We start from the raw sequence: 16,445 nt of genomic DNA on the forward strand, positions 1-16,445 counted from the left end.
GTCCTGGTTAGCATGCCAATGCCTCGGAGATGCTCAGCTGAAAGTAGCGTCTAGCTCCCAGAGAGGTTCTGGTTTTTAATCCAATTTTCCAGCTGGTTTCACCCAGCACACCAGGAGGTAGCACACCCGGCCTGAGTGGGGGAGGGGACATAGCCATGGGTCTGCAGCATCCCTTTCTGCTGCTCCCTTGTCTCCAGACTGGTTTCCAACCAATCAGGTGAAGGGCATGTGATAATGTTATCTGAGGGGACAGCAGCACGTCCACATCCACTGGCAGCCTGGGTCACAGCCCTCTGCTTCTGCTCACTAGGGCATGCTCAATCTCACAGGAGGGATCTCAGCTCTCTGCCATCACATACAGACACCCTTTGTCTTAGGGGCTCCCTCTGTGAAACAGCTCTTAACACACAACCCATTCGGAGCCAGGTCTGCGAGGCGGCTCCCTTGGAGATATGCCAGCACGCAACAGCTCAGGCGCCACCCCCCTCCGCTAGACCTGGAGGCACCTTGCACCTTGGGCTGCAGAGCTCTAGGCAGCAACCCTCCAGCTGGGAGCACCTGCTAGAACAGCTTCAGTGGCCCTGCAACATCCCCTAGCACAGGGCTTCCCCGTAATGTGATCTAGGGGGCTCTGCTCCCATTCAGTTAGCCAAACAGAGGACTTAGTAGCCCCCACTTTCTTCTGGCCTTAACACTGCACCATCCCATGCTCACTTCTCCTGTTCTGGAGGGTTCTACTTTCAAAGTGCTCCCTGAGACTTCAAATCCAACTCAGACTCTCCAGGCAAGTCCTTTCGCACTAACCCGGCCCACTCTTTCCATCCCATCCACCTACCATGCTCACACATACTTGCTCCATCCCTCTCTAGACACAGAGTGCCACACACCATGTCAGAGCCTTACTCCTGAGACAAAGGCAGCCAGCAAGACTTTGAGGATTGCTCGAAGGCCCTCACCGCCTGGGGCTCGGTTCTTAGCTGGTGTCCATCAGCCTAGCCCCACTGCAGTCAACACAGCTCAGTTTCTACCAGCTGAGAATGTGACTGATGATTTTTCAGCTACAAGAGCAGTAGGAGCCAGGGGTCACTTCCCTCTTGCAGTTAATTAGACTGCGAGGGGAGTGCCGGCATCAGGTCATCGCTCAAGCAGGGCAGAAGGAATGTGGGAGTCCCTTTCCCAGCTGTCATGTAAAGCCAGTCATTAAGACACACAGTAAGCACATGTGTGGGCTGAAGGCAAAGCTGGCGTTGAAAGCTGTCCATTTATTTACTGAGGGTTGTAACAGTTGTGACTGTACCGTAGAGATGCTTGACTGTCACTGTGCTTCAGGAAATTGTGTGCCGGAAAGGATACTGAAAGATGAGGAGGGAGGAGAAGGGGGAGAAAGAAGAGGTGCTGACTACAGGACTATAAAATCAGATGCATGTTAATGAAGGAAATCTGTATACCAGGAAAAAGCCAAGAGCCCCACCCCTGTGAGATTAAAGAGACTCCCTTAATTATGCTATCAGCTCCCAGGCAAAGCAGCCACCCCAACCCAAGGCACAGGAGGAGACGAGGAGAGCAGGTACGCCAGAAAGGGTGGATAGCATTAACATCTCAGGATGGGAAATGGAAAATACTAGTCAGTCCTCCAAACCTCTGAGCAAGGCAGAAGTGTCAACCTGGCTCAAGGGTAAGCTTGTTTTCATTTGTGCATTACTACCACTGGACTTTACTCCTTGCTAAATAAACTTCTGTGACAGGCAATGAGGGGGACTGCCTCTGGGCAGAAGGCTGCCACTAGAAGTTGGAATTAAGCTACACTACAAGAAAAGAGGTGCATGGCACACACACATAATCCCTCCTTGGTCCAAGACCAGAAAATAAGCATCTAAACATGGTCCTGCCCTTGCCAAGGCTCAAATGTACATTGCATCCTGCAAGCCCCTCCCCCCCAATACAAAGAACTGCCTCCCCCTGCAAAAATATTAAACTTGCAAAAAACTCCTGCAGGAGCCGCCCCCTCTCACTCACTGTAAAAGGACTGACTTTCTCCACCCCCTTGTCTGCAGACTTCTCCTCTCCCAACAGAATACAATAAAAGGGAGGAGGATGCCAAATCTATGTGGAACATCAGGACTCAAACAAGCAACATCCCTGAAGAGAGATGTCTTTGAAGCACGCCCGAGGTCAGTTTAGAGACCACTGGGCACAGAGGAGACAGCGATCAGAAAATGGGACCCAGCTAAAGGCTGTGCTCAAGAACAAAGCCAACAGAAATGCCAGGCTGCCCAAAAGCCTTATCTGCCCCAGCAATTCATGGCAGAACACTGCACAAGGCCACCACACATGCAAGATAACAAGCCCCCGGCTTCCCTCCATTGCCAAAGTTTATCTGCAGCCCAGAGGTCAGAACCTATGGCAGAATTCAAAGCCATGCTGTCTTTGCCGCTTTGCTGCAAAAGCCAGGATTCTCCTGCCCTTTTGTATGGGGCCCTGACAGAACCCAGTAAAGGGAAGGAGATGCCAAAATACATGGAGCATAGGCAGGCAAGCAAGGGCTTAGATCAAACTGGGGTGGGGGGGGGGAGGCTGGGCTTTCTCCCCCCATTCCATGCAAAACACGTGCGCGCACACACACTTCTACCTCCTCTTTCTAGATCATGCAAGTCATTCTCCCTTGATGGTCAGGTGGGCATTGTTCCTTGAAGAACATCTTCCAGGGCTTCACCCAGTCCAATATTAAGTGAACTAAATAACTGCTTCCCTTTGTGCTGTTTGGTGCTCCAAGAAAGCCATTCTTAAGAAAACCCTCCCTGATATTTATCTGCACCTTATCCCTTTCTTCCTCCTCGGATCTTTCTGAAGAATTCCTCTCCCTCCTTGTTGCCAACAGCCTTCAAATTTTCGTCAACAGTGAGGTCTTCCTTTTTTGCAGCCAAGACATACATATTCAGCTCTTTGCTAGTAATCCAATCCAGCCAGCCCTGCAGACACCAGTGCTCTCTCGCGCTCTCTCTCTCTGAACTCCCTCGAAAAAATAAACAAAGTACTCTCAGAGAAGCCTCATGCAGAGAGAGAGGAACCATCACCTCTGCTGGTATAAATCAAGGGTACCTTCAAGGGAGGAAGCCCCATCTACTGAAACAAGAATCAGGCCTAAGTTATGCTGTGGAATATGCTGTATGCTTTGCATCTCATTTCCTCCCCATAATGAACCCACTCTGTGCAATGCACACTTTTCCGGGTTTCTCACTCCCGCTGCATTATGTGCATTTCAGATTCTTATATTTGCCTCAGAGCCATTAACCTGGCATGTCATTTGATTTCCTGCCTGCATGAACGCACTCTGCTTTTCTGCCCCTGAAAACCTCAGTTGACTTTGCCTACTTGTTTTTCACCTTGGCTGGGATTCTTTTTACCACATTCACTTGCTAGTTTAGGGGAGGCCCTAGCCAGCTGCCAATGGTAATTTTATTTGATCTTCTCCACTTAGCTGGTGTACCTTCTTTATCAACACTGGATCACCTTGGTTTGATACAACTGACACCTGGGTAAGTTTCACATGTACTCCGACGCGTTCCGCAGATTTGATTAACTGAAAACACTCCAGTGTGCTGCAGCGTCTCGTGCTTCAAAATGGTGGTGGGGGCACTTTAACTAAAGCTTGTTGAACAAGCTTTAGTTAAGGTGCTTCCGCTGCCATTTTGAAGTGCGGGACTAGAATACAGAAGACTGTGGGCATTTTAATGAGAGCAGCTCCTGAGAGTCACTCTAATTAAAGTGCTCCTTCCCAACCCCTCACCCCGGAGCATGTGTCTAGGTGCCCTTCTTGTCCTTACCTACTGTGGTCAGCATCGGCTTTACTCCACCTCATCAGGAGACAGTTTGGGAACAGATGCATCACTGCTACTCCAGAGCACTGCCAACTGTGTGATGTGCTGTGAGACACTTTGAAACAAAAGGAGCTGTCCTCTGAAAAGTTTTATCTGTAAAGTTGAAAGCTGGAGCTATGCAGCATTTCTTACAGCATCATTAGATTGGTAGTGTTAGAATGATGTTGTAGCTGTGATAGTCCAGGAATTATTTAAGAGGCAAGGATTTCATAGGGTGATATCTTTTATTGGCCCAGCTGCATAGTTGGGATGCAGATGGACAGACTTTGGAATGTAAGATATTCTTGATCTGTAGAAATTCAACTCTTTGGTCCTTACAGACTGGAAGTCCAGTTGAGGAGGCAGAAACAGGGTCACAGGAAGGAAGGAATCACAATCCCATTAAGTTTCTACTGTACCCACTAAGACATAAATGCTACTACCCGCCACCACGTGCAAGACAGTGGCCAACTGTTGTTTGAATGCTCTACAGCAGAGGCTCCCAAACTTTTTCTTACTGAGTACCCCTTTCCAGATTTACCAGCTGCCCTTGTACCCCTACCAGCATGTTTTATATTTTAACCCTTAAATGCCATTATAATGAAAATTAAACTGCATTAGATAATTTCTCCCACATACCCCCCAGAGATGTTTTGTGTACTTCCAGGGGTACATGTTCTAGAGTAGGAGCTCCCAAACTGGTACATCTTCCACTTGAGGCCTGGTGGCACTGGCCATGTCTTGTGCTTCCTAAGAGGAAGCTGCTACTCTCTTTTCTCCCACCAGCCTTACATGTTGAACCCAAAAAGCTATTTTTCTTCTTGCTTAATTGAAAGTCCCAGGGTCTGTATAGTCTTTATGAGGACACATTAGTACAGTATCTGGACTCTCTCTCTATCTGAATCCCCAGAGCCACATCCAGCCCATTGGACGCAGCGAACAGGAAGGCACAACATCCCCAGAACACTGGGTTCAGCTGAGACAATGAGGCGTCATTGTAAGAGTATGAAAAATAAAGTTGTTTCCCGATGAGGCTATTTCCTTTTGCCCTTGGGGCATTAAGAGAAAGCAGCACTGAGAAAGCAGCTGGAACTATCTCCTTTACAGGGTAAGAGGTAACCTGATAAGAGCCTGATGAGTGACTCATTGGCTTCAGAGATACAGTCTAGTCCTTCAGTTTGCTAGCTGCGGACAATGCTCATAGACGCTGGCTTGGAGAAAAATCCCAACAAACACCTAGTGCCATAGCTGCCCTATATTCCCTCCCAAACAGCATCCACCCATGGAGCTCTAGGGATAGACACCTTTAACAGATCTCAGGTCTTCTATACAGCCATCTGGGATGCAGCAGTTTTGCTGGCACAGCTCAGAAAGAAGTGAACTGCATGTGACCGATCCCCCATAAAACAGTCTACAGCATTTCCAATGCACCCATTACCACCACCACATCTAAATCGCCATCCCAAAGAGTCCACAGCAAAATGAACTCACCTCATTGAGTGCAATCAATGGAAGTTCTGCTCTCAACTTTAACAGCTGTAGTATCTTGAAAGAAGTTCTTTCAGTTCTTTATTTTAAAATGAAAACTACGTACACAAGAAATCCCTGGGCCTTGGTTCTAATGCATGCAAGCAGCGTTCCTCATAAGCATAAGCATTTGCCAGATAGGTCACAGTATCCAGGGCCATGACAGAGAAAGTTAATGTAGGCACAAGTATAAAAAAAGGTAAAGAACTCCATTACATAATGAGCATATATGCACAGACATGCAAAACTGAAGTGTTGGTGAAACCTGTTTGCTAGTATTCTGTATCAGCAGCAGCATGGGATCAGGTCATTAAAGAGAGACATGGTAAACCTGAAACTGGCCCTGTTCCCACAAAAGGAGTTCACTGCTACACTTGCCTTGTGCCCCTCTGCCAGCATATTGCAGTCTGCAGTAACATTTTATTTTTTCTAAAGGAAAAATTTATCCCTTTCCATGCAAAAATCTCACGTGAAGGGATGGGGGGGGAGGGGGGAGAGAAAACTCATCCAGATGCCAAGTCCGCCAACTCCATGTAAGGGCAGCCTCTCTTTTCAGGACCAGGGCTGACTACGTCAGGAAGCAGTGACATGGGCAGTGCACAAAGCGAGCTAAAAAAAGGGGTTGGAGGGATGGGGGGAAGCATTCAGGAATAGTTCTCTCAAGGGCTTGCTAAAACAACTCATGGGGGGAAAAAAAGACAGACATGAGCCCAGACAGCCAGGCAGAAATGCAGGGTTTAAAAACTGCAGCAGCCCACTGTATCAAAGCCTCTACATGCAGAGAGGGAAGGATACAGATGTGCAGCCAGTTCAAGCCTTGCCATTCCCCGATGAACAAATGCAACCTTAGTGCTTGCTTCCCAGCAGTTTCCACCTGGGGCAGGCTTCCCACTTGCCCTATGAGCTCAGGGCCCTGCCGCTTGTTGGGATGTAATCAGCTGCTCCCAAACCAGAACATCCAGACCCAGCAAGCAGCTCCTCCCCCCCGGTCTCACTGCTGACACAACCAAGATTAGCAAAACTAAAAATGCACAAAACCAGTTCAGAGGAAACAGCCACAGGCAAATCCTGAGAGCTCAGGGTCAGCTTTAAAACCAAGCGTTACCCTGGCATTCCTCAGGGGTTGTTCAGTCTAAAAAAGGAAGTGGGATTTGGGAACCTGCAAGCTCACACATCTAAGACTTGAATGAAGAGGAGGTAAACCCAGCCTCATCACCACAACCATCTAGTGAGGATTAGTAAGAGGAGCTAGCATGTCCATGCTCAAGGGCTAGAACAGAGCAGCTAACACACTAGAAACCATAGGAGAGACTAGCCCTCACTCTCTCTGGAAGGAGAAAGGTCTTCTCTCCTACATGCCATGTTCCAAAGAGAAAACAGCAGACACTGCCCATGCCTCAACAGTTCATAGCATCAGCAACAAACTAGTCCCAGTCTGCTGTTCCCATTGGCTTCAGAGAGGTCCTGATCCATTATCAATGAGAATCAGTGGAACATCTCTTGCTACGTTTAGAGACCACTGGATCAAACTCCACAGGAGGCAGCTAGGGCCAATCCTTCATGGCCCTGGCACCCAGTACTGTCATCCATCCCAGTCCAGCCACTTTGGGTTAGTAGCGTATGACACCCACTTCACACTCACCTTCAGCTCAGCATCTCACATATAGGAAAACCATTTATTTATTTGACAGTGGACACATTTAAAAATAACAGGGTGAGTGCTCCTCCTTAGATGACAGAGGACTATACCTGAGTAACCAACCAACACCCTTGTTAACTACAAAGTCCTGACTTTTTGACAACGTGGGCACGTCCACACTGCACACACCACACATGCAGGCATTCCCCAGGCTGCTAATTTGCAGTACAGGGGCAAGGGGAGGGCAGGGGGTTTGACACAGGAAAATCTTTGCATCAAAAAAACCTACACCTTAAAGAAGTGGAGTGGTGCACATGGCAGCAGCCTGCACTGCTGGAGCCTGGTTGGCTGGAGCTATGCTCCTGCTGCTGGCCAGGCTTCATGCTGCCAGATTGCTGCGGCTGCAGCCCCTGGAGGCCCTCAGGACCCCAGGTAAGGCTGCTGCGGCCAGCTCAGCCTCCCCTACCCCACCCAGGGCAACATGCCATGCATGCAACCAGAGCACACATGTGTGGGTGTTTTCCGGGGACAAGCAGCAGCTGCACGCATTGTGCTGCTGCTGTTTGTCCCTGGGGAAATGCAGGTCCACTTGTTAGTAGGGAGGTCTCCAACAAGGGAACCTGGAAGAAGAACGCAGGTTCCTGTGGCATTTGATTTAGCAACGTCAAGGCTGGTAGGAGAGCCCCAAGAGACAATCAAGAAGGAAAACTGCTGCAATGACCTGGAGCCATGCAACACAGTTGTACCCCCCCACCCAGACCCCCAAATTATTTTGACCACTACTCCCAGACATATCTACATTACATCTATGCCTCTGCAGTCTGATATACGGGTAGTGCCCACCAGATGTTCTAGGCTTGGGCTTCCATCCCCGACTCATTCAAACCCCCTCCCTCAAACTAAAAACCAAACTTACATCTTTCTTAGAAGTTCTCTGCCCTTCCACGCATAACAGCTCATTATTGCAGGAGGCCTCACCACAACAGAGCCAAACTAAGAGGTGTTTGCCATGGGTAGTAAAAAGACCCCAGAAGACACAGTAAGCACTTGCCTCCCAATACACCATGTTCTGTGGGCTCATATTTAGCAACCAGATAGAAAACAAGATGAAATTAGGACAGCTTGAGGTTCACACTTTTCCAGCCAGTATATCTTCAGTTGGTCACTATGGCCCCTGGACTTTCACAGCAAGGAACACAGATCTAGACCAACATAGCTAGAGCAACCTGTCCTTCAGAGCCCAGGGAAGATGGAGGAGGGCATATTTCTGGATACCCTTGCCCATAACCTCATATGGGAAGATGTACATCAATCCACTGGGCTTGGTTTGAACCTGGGCTATTCCAGGACAACAGCACAAGCCTTTATCCTAAGGACCGAGACACAAGTGGACTCAAATTTATTTTGAGAACCAGCCACCAGAAGGGAGCTCAGCCTCAGACCCTCACTGGGGTCACGGGCACAGGAGGGCTGGTGAGGTGGCACAGAGGGGCACCTGCAAAGCCCCAGAAACATTTTCAAAGTGTCCAAAGCACCTTCCTACATTTTGCAAGACTGGAGACGCTTCGACCCAAAAGGCATTTTCATTTTTCCAGACATGCCTGACTGCCTGTCTGGAATTCAGCATCTGATCAACTCCCTTTTTTACTGTGAGGATGCCAGACTCTGCTCCGAACAATAGAGACATGAAATCAGTAGGGTGTGCCCCAGACGCATGCAGATGCCAGACAGAATGCCATGCAGAAAGTCAGCATCAAACTCATTGGAAAAGCATGACCAGAACAGGTTCTCCACTGGGCCACACTGAGCTCCTGGTACCCATCACATCCCTCTCTTAGGCAGGCTTCCAGCCTTTGTCATCACCACTACTTACTCAGCATGCAGAGTGCTGTACAACTACAGGAAGACTTCCCATCTCCAGACAGCACAGATGATGCAGATGGTAAGTCTCAATACAGTCAGGTCTCTCTGGGCACAAACTCGCACACAGAGGCAGACATGGTGGGTGAATGCCTTCATATTTTTGGCAGGCAAGGTTCTTTGAGTAGATGTGGTATCTTTTATTAGACCAACTGAGTATTTTTGCACATCTCACTCATTTGCACCCTCCCTCTCTGCCTCATGCCAGTTGCATCTGTAATTTTTCTCCCCCCTCCATTCGCTTCTCACTCGCCAACAGTCTCTCCTCCATTCCACAAGCTGTTCCCAGCACCACGGACCAGAGAAGTCCCCTTCTAACGGCAGCCTGAAAATCTAGATCTCACTCTTGCAAACCTGATATCCAGCACATGGCAAGGAATTTACAGAAGCAGCCTCTAGCTTCCCTCAGCAAGAGTGTCCATATCAACACAGGCAGGTGTGGTTAAAGCTGGCCCAGGTGTGTCCACCCACACTACAATCTAGTTAGTGCCACTGACAGCTGCATCCAGGATGCCAGGGCAAGAGATCTGGTACATAGCAGCAAACAGAGCTGCATGGCAATCATTCTCCACGCTAGCCACCAAGGCAGCATGGCTCTGCCCATCACACCTTCAGTGTGCCCAATGTCTGCTGCCAACCATCTGTTCAACACGTAATGGAAGAGGTGCTCACTCCCTGCTGAAACTAGGGACTGGCATGGAAAACATGAGGCCATGCCCAATGCTGGCGGGGCTTGCAGGGGAGCCTCCTGCCAGTCTCAGGCACACCCAATTTGCCTCTCAGCTAGGAGGAAAAGCAGGGCGGGTTCCCAGTACACAGCTGAAGAGGAGGAGAGCTGCTAGGAGGAGAGCATCTACAGACTCAGCAGCACTGTAGGTGCCCCCTCCTCTCCTGCTGGGCTTCGTTTATGCTGCACTTGGTGGTCATAGGAAGAAACAGAGCAAGGGACCAGCACTTGTTCTTCGTCTACAGGGTAACAATTAACTGCTTTCTGGACTGTGAGCTCTTTGAGGCAGGGGCTAGTGCTGGCAACACATTTGCAGGGCGCTGAATCCAACCTGGTCCTGGCTGTTAGCAGTCACAGATACACCCTAAGCATGAAGGCAGCAGCCTCCTTTAGGCAATTCTCTGGGGTTTGCAAGATTTTTCCAGGGGACGTTCCAGTTGAGCCAGCCACTTTGCTCTGCACAAACAAAGCCCTGCTCGCAGCCTGTGACTTGTATCATCACGAAGGAGCCAGGCAGCAGTTTGCTGGAAGCCCTTCTCCAAGATGCACACTCCTGGAGAGCTGCCTCCCTTCGGCAGAAGTGCAGGAGGTTATATAAGAGCCTAGCTCAGTGCTTTTAGCTGTCAGTAGAGAGGCCAGGCTTAGGCCAGGTGTATGGTCCCTGCTGGCCAGGCTGCTCTTGAGAGGACTGGAGTTTTCTGGATATTTAAGGAAACTTGCCCTGCATGTACAGAGACTAAAGCCTGCTGGCTCTACCCAAGCCTGGCTTGGGGATTTTCAGGCCAGGATCATGAAGCAATCACTGGAAATGGCAAACACCTCTGTCTGAGGACAGCAGTTACTTATTAATTGCAGAGCTGCTTTTGCTATTCTAGCTTGAATTTCTCCAGAGCAAACACATCTCTGTCCAGTGCTCTGCCAAGCACAGTGGGAAACAGAGGGCTGGCCAGGAGGTTTTGTTCCTTTGCATCATCTTGCTCCTGCAAAAGTACTGAAATAATCAATGCAGCAATAGCAGCAAATAGGCACGTCCATGCCGGTCAATGGGGCCCTTCACTGAGCCCACACCCCTCTGCAGCAGCCGCTCCCTCAGAAACCAAGAACCACCATACAGGGATACCCCTCTTCTCTACCGCTGGCTTCTTCTCACTGCCCCAAGCATCATGCAGTGTTCTGCTGCCACCTGCCAAGAGCTCCCAAAAGCAAAACTGGGCTGCTCCATCAGCTCCGGGAGCTGCAGTTTGCCTCCATTCTTCTAAGGTTATTGTTGTTACTGAGCACAAGTCACGAAGGCTGCTGGTTTGCCAAAGAATGGCTGGATGAATGCATCTCTCCCACCAATTTAGCAGCCCTCGCTAGTCTCAGATGCTGGCCAAGGCCGACAATTAAGTGACCCCATGCTGCGAATCGCCTCCCTGACGTCCCCGCCAGCAGCAGCCTCCTCATTCCATGCATGCAGGACTCCCCGGGGCATCTCGCCGCTGGTGCGGGTGCCAGAGGCACAGACATGAGAAATTCTAAGGCTATCTGGCGATTTTCACATGCCCCAGTCCACACTGCCCCATGCCATTCCCAGCACAAAGAGTGCCACCATGAAAGTGAAATGCACCGTGCCCTCAACTGAGGTCTTTTAGAACAATGTCGTCAGGAACAAAAAGAGCCTGTTTCTTATCAGCCTTCCTGGATTCCAGCGAATGAACAATAAATGGCATGTATTTGTTACATATTTGGTTTCGACATCCATACTGAGCTCAGAAATCTGTGATAAACACTGCACAAGGGAAAGCAACAAGACTCCAGCTGCGGGAATCCTCTGCAGTTCAGTGGTCTGAAAACAAAGGCAGGCAGAAGGAGAACTGCAAATTCTCCCCCCCTCCCAACCATGAAGGCAGTGACCCTGCAAAATTCATCTGAAGACCCCCTTTGTACTAGTTTAAAAGATACTCAGCAGCTTTCCTTCAGTCAAACTCTGTAGCACCAAGCCTTTCTGGCAGGACAAACCAATTGAAACATATGTGACTCGCTGCCAGGGCTCTAGAAATCAGCTATGAACCACACAGATGAATATTCAAAGGGTTATACACTCGATCCTTCAAATTTCATAAAAAGTAGATCAAATTGTCCAGCTATGGTTGGAAACAATGTGCTTTCCTCTCTCTCCCCCCTCCCCTTCCTCCCCCTGCCCCCAGCCCTATTTTCTTGCATTTTTTTTAAACCACCTCATTCTATAATTCAGGAAACACCCACATCCATCTGACTAAAGGAGGGAGGGGTCCATTAGATTTTTCCACAGTTAAGAGGTAACAAAGCAGCCTGGAAAATTAATTTTCCATCAGATAAAATTATTATTTTTGGTCACTTGCCCCTTTCAGTACATCAAGGTGGGGTAGGTTAGAGGCATGAATTTGGTGGCATTTTTACTTATGAGACTCTGAATCACAATTCCAGGCAGTCCAATAACAAAATCATAGCCACCAGCACCCATTCATCACGAGAACGTAACATTTCTAAACACGGACTTTATGAATTAGTCTCCATTAAGAGGCAATAAAGGACTTCACATAATCTCCGTGGAAGATAATTCTCCCACTACTTTTCCGTCTAGATGACTTGATTTATTTGTTTGGAACACCCACTCCAATTTACTGACATTACTCTTGGAAACAGAAAAATACCTTCTCTTCTGCTATGCTTCTTGTATATTTTGACTATAGCTGTGCAGGATGAGATTTTCCTGCCCTAGAGAAAAACTGCTGAAAAATTAATTCAAAGTTGCCATTTCAAAAAATTAAATTAGAATGTGTTTTGGGGCTGGGGGGGGGGGCGGCGTTAACAACAATGCAGAAAAAAATCCAACCAAAATCTATAGGTTTAGGCTTTTTTTTTCTGGCTAAAATGAGAATTTTCTGCCAAGTGTTTCAACAGAAGCTTTTTTTCAGCCAGCTTGACAACTCCCTTCAATGGAAGCTGCCTGGACTGAGCAGCTCTAGGATGGGGCATACCACAAGGGGACACTGGAAACCTGGCACACTCTTTCCCTTACCTAGGACCCTGACGAAGATCCCTCTACCATTCCACAAAGCTAACCCTGAGTGGGATGTCATGAGACAAAGAAGATAAAGGCGGGAGGAGCTGGAGTCCGTTGCATGCTTCCCACCCCTCACCCTCCAAAAATAGCTGCTCTTCAAGCAACTAGCTTATAGGAACCCACATGAAGACAGCCTGTATTTTAGGGGAAGGGAGTTTCCATCATATTAAGCTATCACATCACCACCATCAATCTGACAGTCTTATTTACACGGCTTTGGGGGCATAGGCACTTAGGGATGACAGCTCCTGCATAAACCCCATGAGAGGGGCACAGGGAGCTTCTGTGAAACTGGAAGTTCATTTCCCCACAGATCCTAGGAAACACTGCCCGATCCCTCCCCAAAAGGGCAAAATTGGGAGTCAACTCTGCAAGGTCATGACTCCTCATCTTCACTCTGTCAGGTACTTCTGCTGGGGTGTGATCTCCCCAGTCACTAGTTGCACCTGGAAGAGTCAGTAGAGGACATTTTTCCTCTCCACATAAAACTGATTCCCAGAGATAAGACTCACCCAGAGAGCAAGGGAGAAAAATGTCAGAGTGGGGGGCCAACAGGAAGAGATGAATTATTTTCAGCTTAAAAGGGAAAGATTCATGCAAGGAAAGTAATCCAAGAGGCTGGGCCATTCCCACCCCCACACAGATAGGTTTATTTAAGGGAGAAGAAAGCAAATTCCTTTCACAGTGTTTACTTGGAGACGGCTGGAGGGAACGGGACTGCACTGCCCTTCCCAATAAGCTGGACACTCAGACCCTAGCAGGATCCGGTGTTTTTCTCTACCAAAATAAAAAAATAAATAAAACAGGAGCAGCGAGGACTAGGGAAGATGGATCTTCAGCAGCATCACACACATCCCTCAACCACAGCAGATCACAGGAGCAAAACAGAAACAACTCGCCACTAATTCTGCAGGCAGAAACCATGCTAGATTGGGAACAGCCAGATACCAGCACCTACCAGTGCCAGCATGATGCTTCCCTGAACAAGCTGGTGTATAATGTACCACATTACCCTACCTTCTGCCTTAGGTCAGGCTAACTACCTCTCTCAACTCAGTCAAGTGCTCTGGAGCTTAGTTATCCTAGCTCTTGAAAGCAATGCTAAAAATCTCCAGTCGTAATCCCACCAAATTGGAGACTGGCAGGTGGGTCAAGCGAGCCGGCTGGAGCCATGTTCTTGCAGCTGCCAATTCTGGTCCGTAGCTTTGCCATGCACTAAAACACGCCGCAAGACGCATGCTTCCAAGTGACAGCGCGGCCCAGCAACAATGAACTCTACTGCCAGCCTGAGCTCACAGCAGCTTCCCGACCTGGCGCAAGGCACACAACGGAGGATGCCCGCATCTGAAACACCCTGGGCCCCGATTACCTGAGGTACCGAGCACCCACCCCTCCAACCAGAGGTGCTGGCAACAGTCGGTGGGTGGGTCGGCAACTGGGCGCATTTCAGAATCAGGCTGGGGACATCTCAAGCTACACGGGCAAGAACGGAGCCCCCCCGCCCAGCATCGGAGGAGACTTCGGAGAGCGGAACATGAAGCGCTGCGCTGCGCATCTCATTTCCTCCCCCCATGGGATGAATGCAGCGCTGTGCAAAGGTGGGGAAGCAGCAAGATTAACTAAAGAAAACTGCCCGGCAAACCCCGGGTCTCTGACACCTGCTGAGAGAGAGCAGTGCCTGGACTCCCCCAGGGCTTTGCCCCAGAGCTGCTCTGCAGGACACGCAGCACCAGGGTGCCCGGCTGGCCTGCCTTCCGCACTGCCCCCACTCCTCTCCCCGTGGCCCAGCCCAGGGGGGCACCTTGTCCCGCCCGTCAGCCCCCGCAAACCACTCCGCTCCTCCAAGCCTCCCACCCGGGCGGGCGCTGCCCGGGCACTCACCGAAGTACACGGTCTTGTCGCACTTGGGGCACTTGGATGCCATGGCGCAGGCACCGGGACCCGCCGCACTGTGCGCCCCGCGCCGCCCGCGCGCGCCCCGGACCCATCCCCGGGCCCGCCGCGCCCCGCCCCCGCGCGCCCATTGGCCGCGCCGCCAGCCGGGGGCGGGGCCTCGCTGCAGCGCTTCAGCCCACGTCTGTCCGCGCCGCCTCCCGCGCCCGGGGGGGGGGGGCAATGCTGTGGTGCCCACCAGCCCCCAGGGAGGTACCTGGGGTTTCAGACAAGGCAGGGGGATGCGAGCCTCACCTAACATCAACCCCCGCGGGGTTTGGCTTGTGGATGTGTAGGGGAGGGTCTGGGGAGGGCTAGACTAGATCAGCCTTTTTCAACTTATGGGTCACGACCCAGAAGTGGGTCACAAAAATATAGGAGAGGGTTCCAAACAAAATTTAAAAAGTGGAAACCGTGGAGCCTGCAAGGTGCTGCTTGGAGCCCCCCCCTACCCCACACACCCAGCCCCTGCCACACACACTGGGCAGCTGGGAGCAGGGGCAAGGGGTCAGGAGTTGGGGGCACTGGGTCAAGACTGGCCATCAATGGTTAGAAATGGGCCCTGACACAAAAAAAGGTTGAAAACTGCTGGACTAGATGACCTCTGGAGGTCCCTTCCAGCCTCACTCCTCTGTGACTCTAAGTCCTGCCCCCAGGACAATGGCTGCTGGGGCCTGAAGATGTCCGAGATGGCGCCAGGGTAGAGAGGAGGTGAAATGTTTCATGGGGGGATAAACAGAATGTTTCTTTGCCTCATCGCCACCTCAAGATGTCCCCAGCACACAGCACCTCTAACGGGTCTCCCACATAGGTCCTTATACAACACTCCTTGCTGTAGCATCTGAGCTAGGGGATAAGTTGTAGCTGAAAATTTAACTGGGGCCATTTCATGTCTTTTTCTTGGAGAAGGAAGCTGCCCTGGATTAATTGTCAGGTCCTGCAAAGTAAGAGCTGGCCAGGAGGGTGGGAAGCCCGTGGCCCCTTTCAACTCTGTAACTGTTGGCATACAGCTGTAAGCTGAATAATGTCCTCTAGTGCACACAGCAGTGTGATTAATGCCTGTCACAAGCCTGTTCTCCCATCCTCTTCCTTCTGAGTTCTGTCACTGGCCACATACCCATGACACAGGTGCATGAAGTCCCTTCCATATCTAAGGTTGCAGACCTGGTCCTTTTATAAGGCTAATTTTTCCCATCCATGTAATTTCAAATATAGTGTCTATATATATAAGAAATGTACATATTTAAGCCTTCCACAGTCATTGTTCTAGATCAGGGGTGTCAAAAATATGGTTTTGGGGGCTTGTAAAGGGACCAGGGCAAGCAGGGGTGAGGCCTGCTGCTGAAATCTGAGGCATGGAGCCCCAGTGGGGTGCATGTTGGCAGCTTAAATCAAGCAATAGCTGTGTTAAACTCTGCAGCCCATTCCACTACTGCTCACCCCACTGCCACCACATCTAGTCTGAAAAACCAGTGATCTGGATCTGACTCGCAAGGAAGGGTGAATTTGTTACCCCTGTTCAGGGTGAATCTCTTTAAAGTCCTGAGGTTTCTTGGGAAATAATGTTTCACCAAAGTAAGCATAGAGTAACAGGGCTGGAAGGGACCTCCAGAGGTCATCTAGTCCAACCCCCTGCCTGAGACAAGATTATCCCCATCTAAACCAGCCCATACACACCATAACCTAAACTCTACTTAAGACTACCGTCGTGTTTACAAATGAAAAATAAGCAACACCCTTCTATGAGGCTAGCAA

General features: G+C 49.9%; 1 protein-coding gene across 1 annotated transcript in view; it reads right to left on the reverse strand.

Annotated features, from left to right (window-relative positions):
- Positions 1 to 14,753, reverse strand: part of CRIP2 (cysteine rich protein 2) — a 55,458-nt gene extending 40,705 nt beyond the window's left edge. The window contains exon 1 of the mRNA XM_090048821.1: positions 14,640 to 14,753. Within this exon, the coding sequence (XP_089904947.1) occupies positions 14,640 to 14,682 (43 nt within the window). The 5' untranslated portion in view covers positions 14,683 to 14,753. The remainder of the gene's footprint in view (positions 1 to 14,639) is intronic.
- Between the last annotated feature and the right edge of the window lie 1,692 nt (positions 14,754 to 16,445).

This window comes from Crocodylus siamensis, chromosome 5 (assembly GCF_052110815.1).
Source record: "Crocodylus siamensis isolate JL-2025a chromosome 5, ASM5211081v1, whole genome shotgun sequence".
In the NCBI taxonomy this organism is placed as follows: domain Eukaryota; kingdom Metazoa; phylum Chordata; order Crocodylia; family Crocodylidae; genus Crocodylus; species Crocodylus siamensis.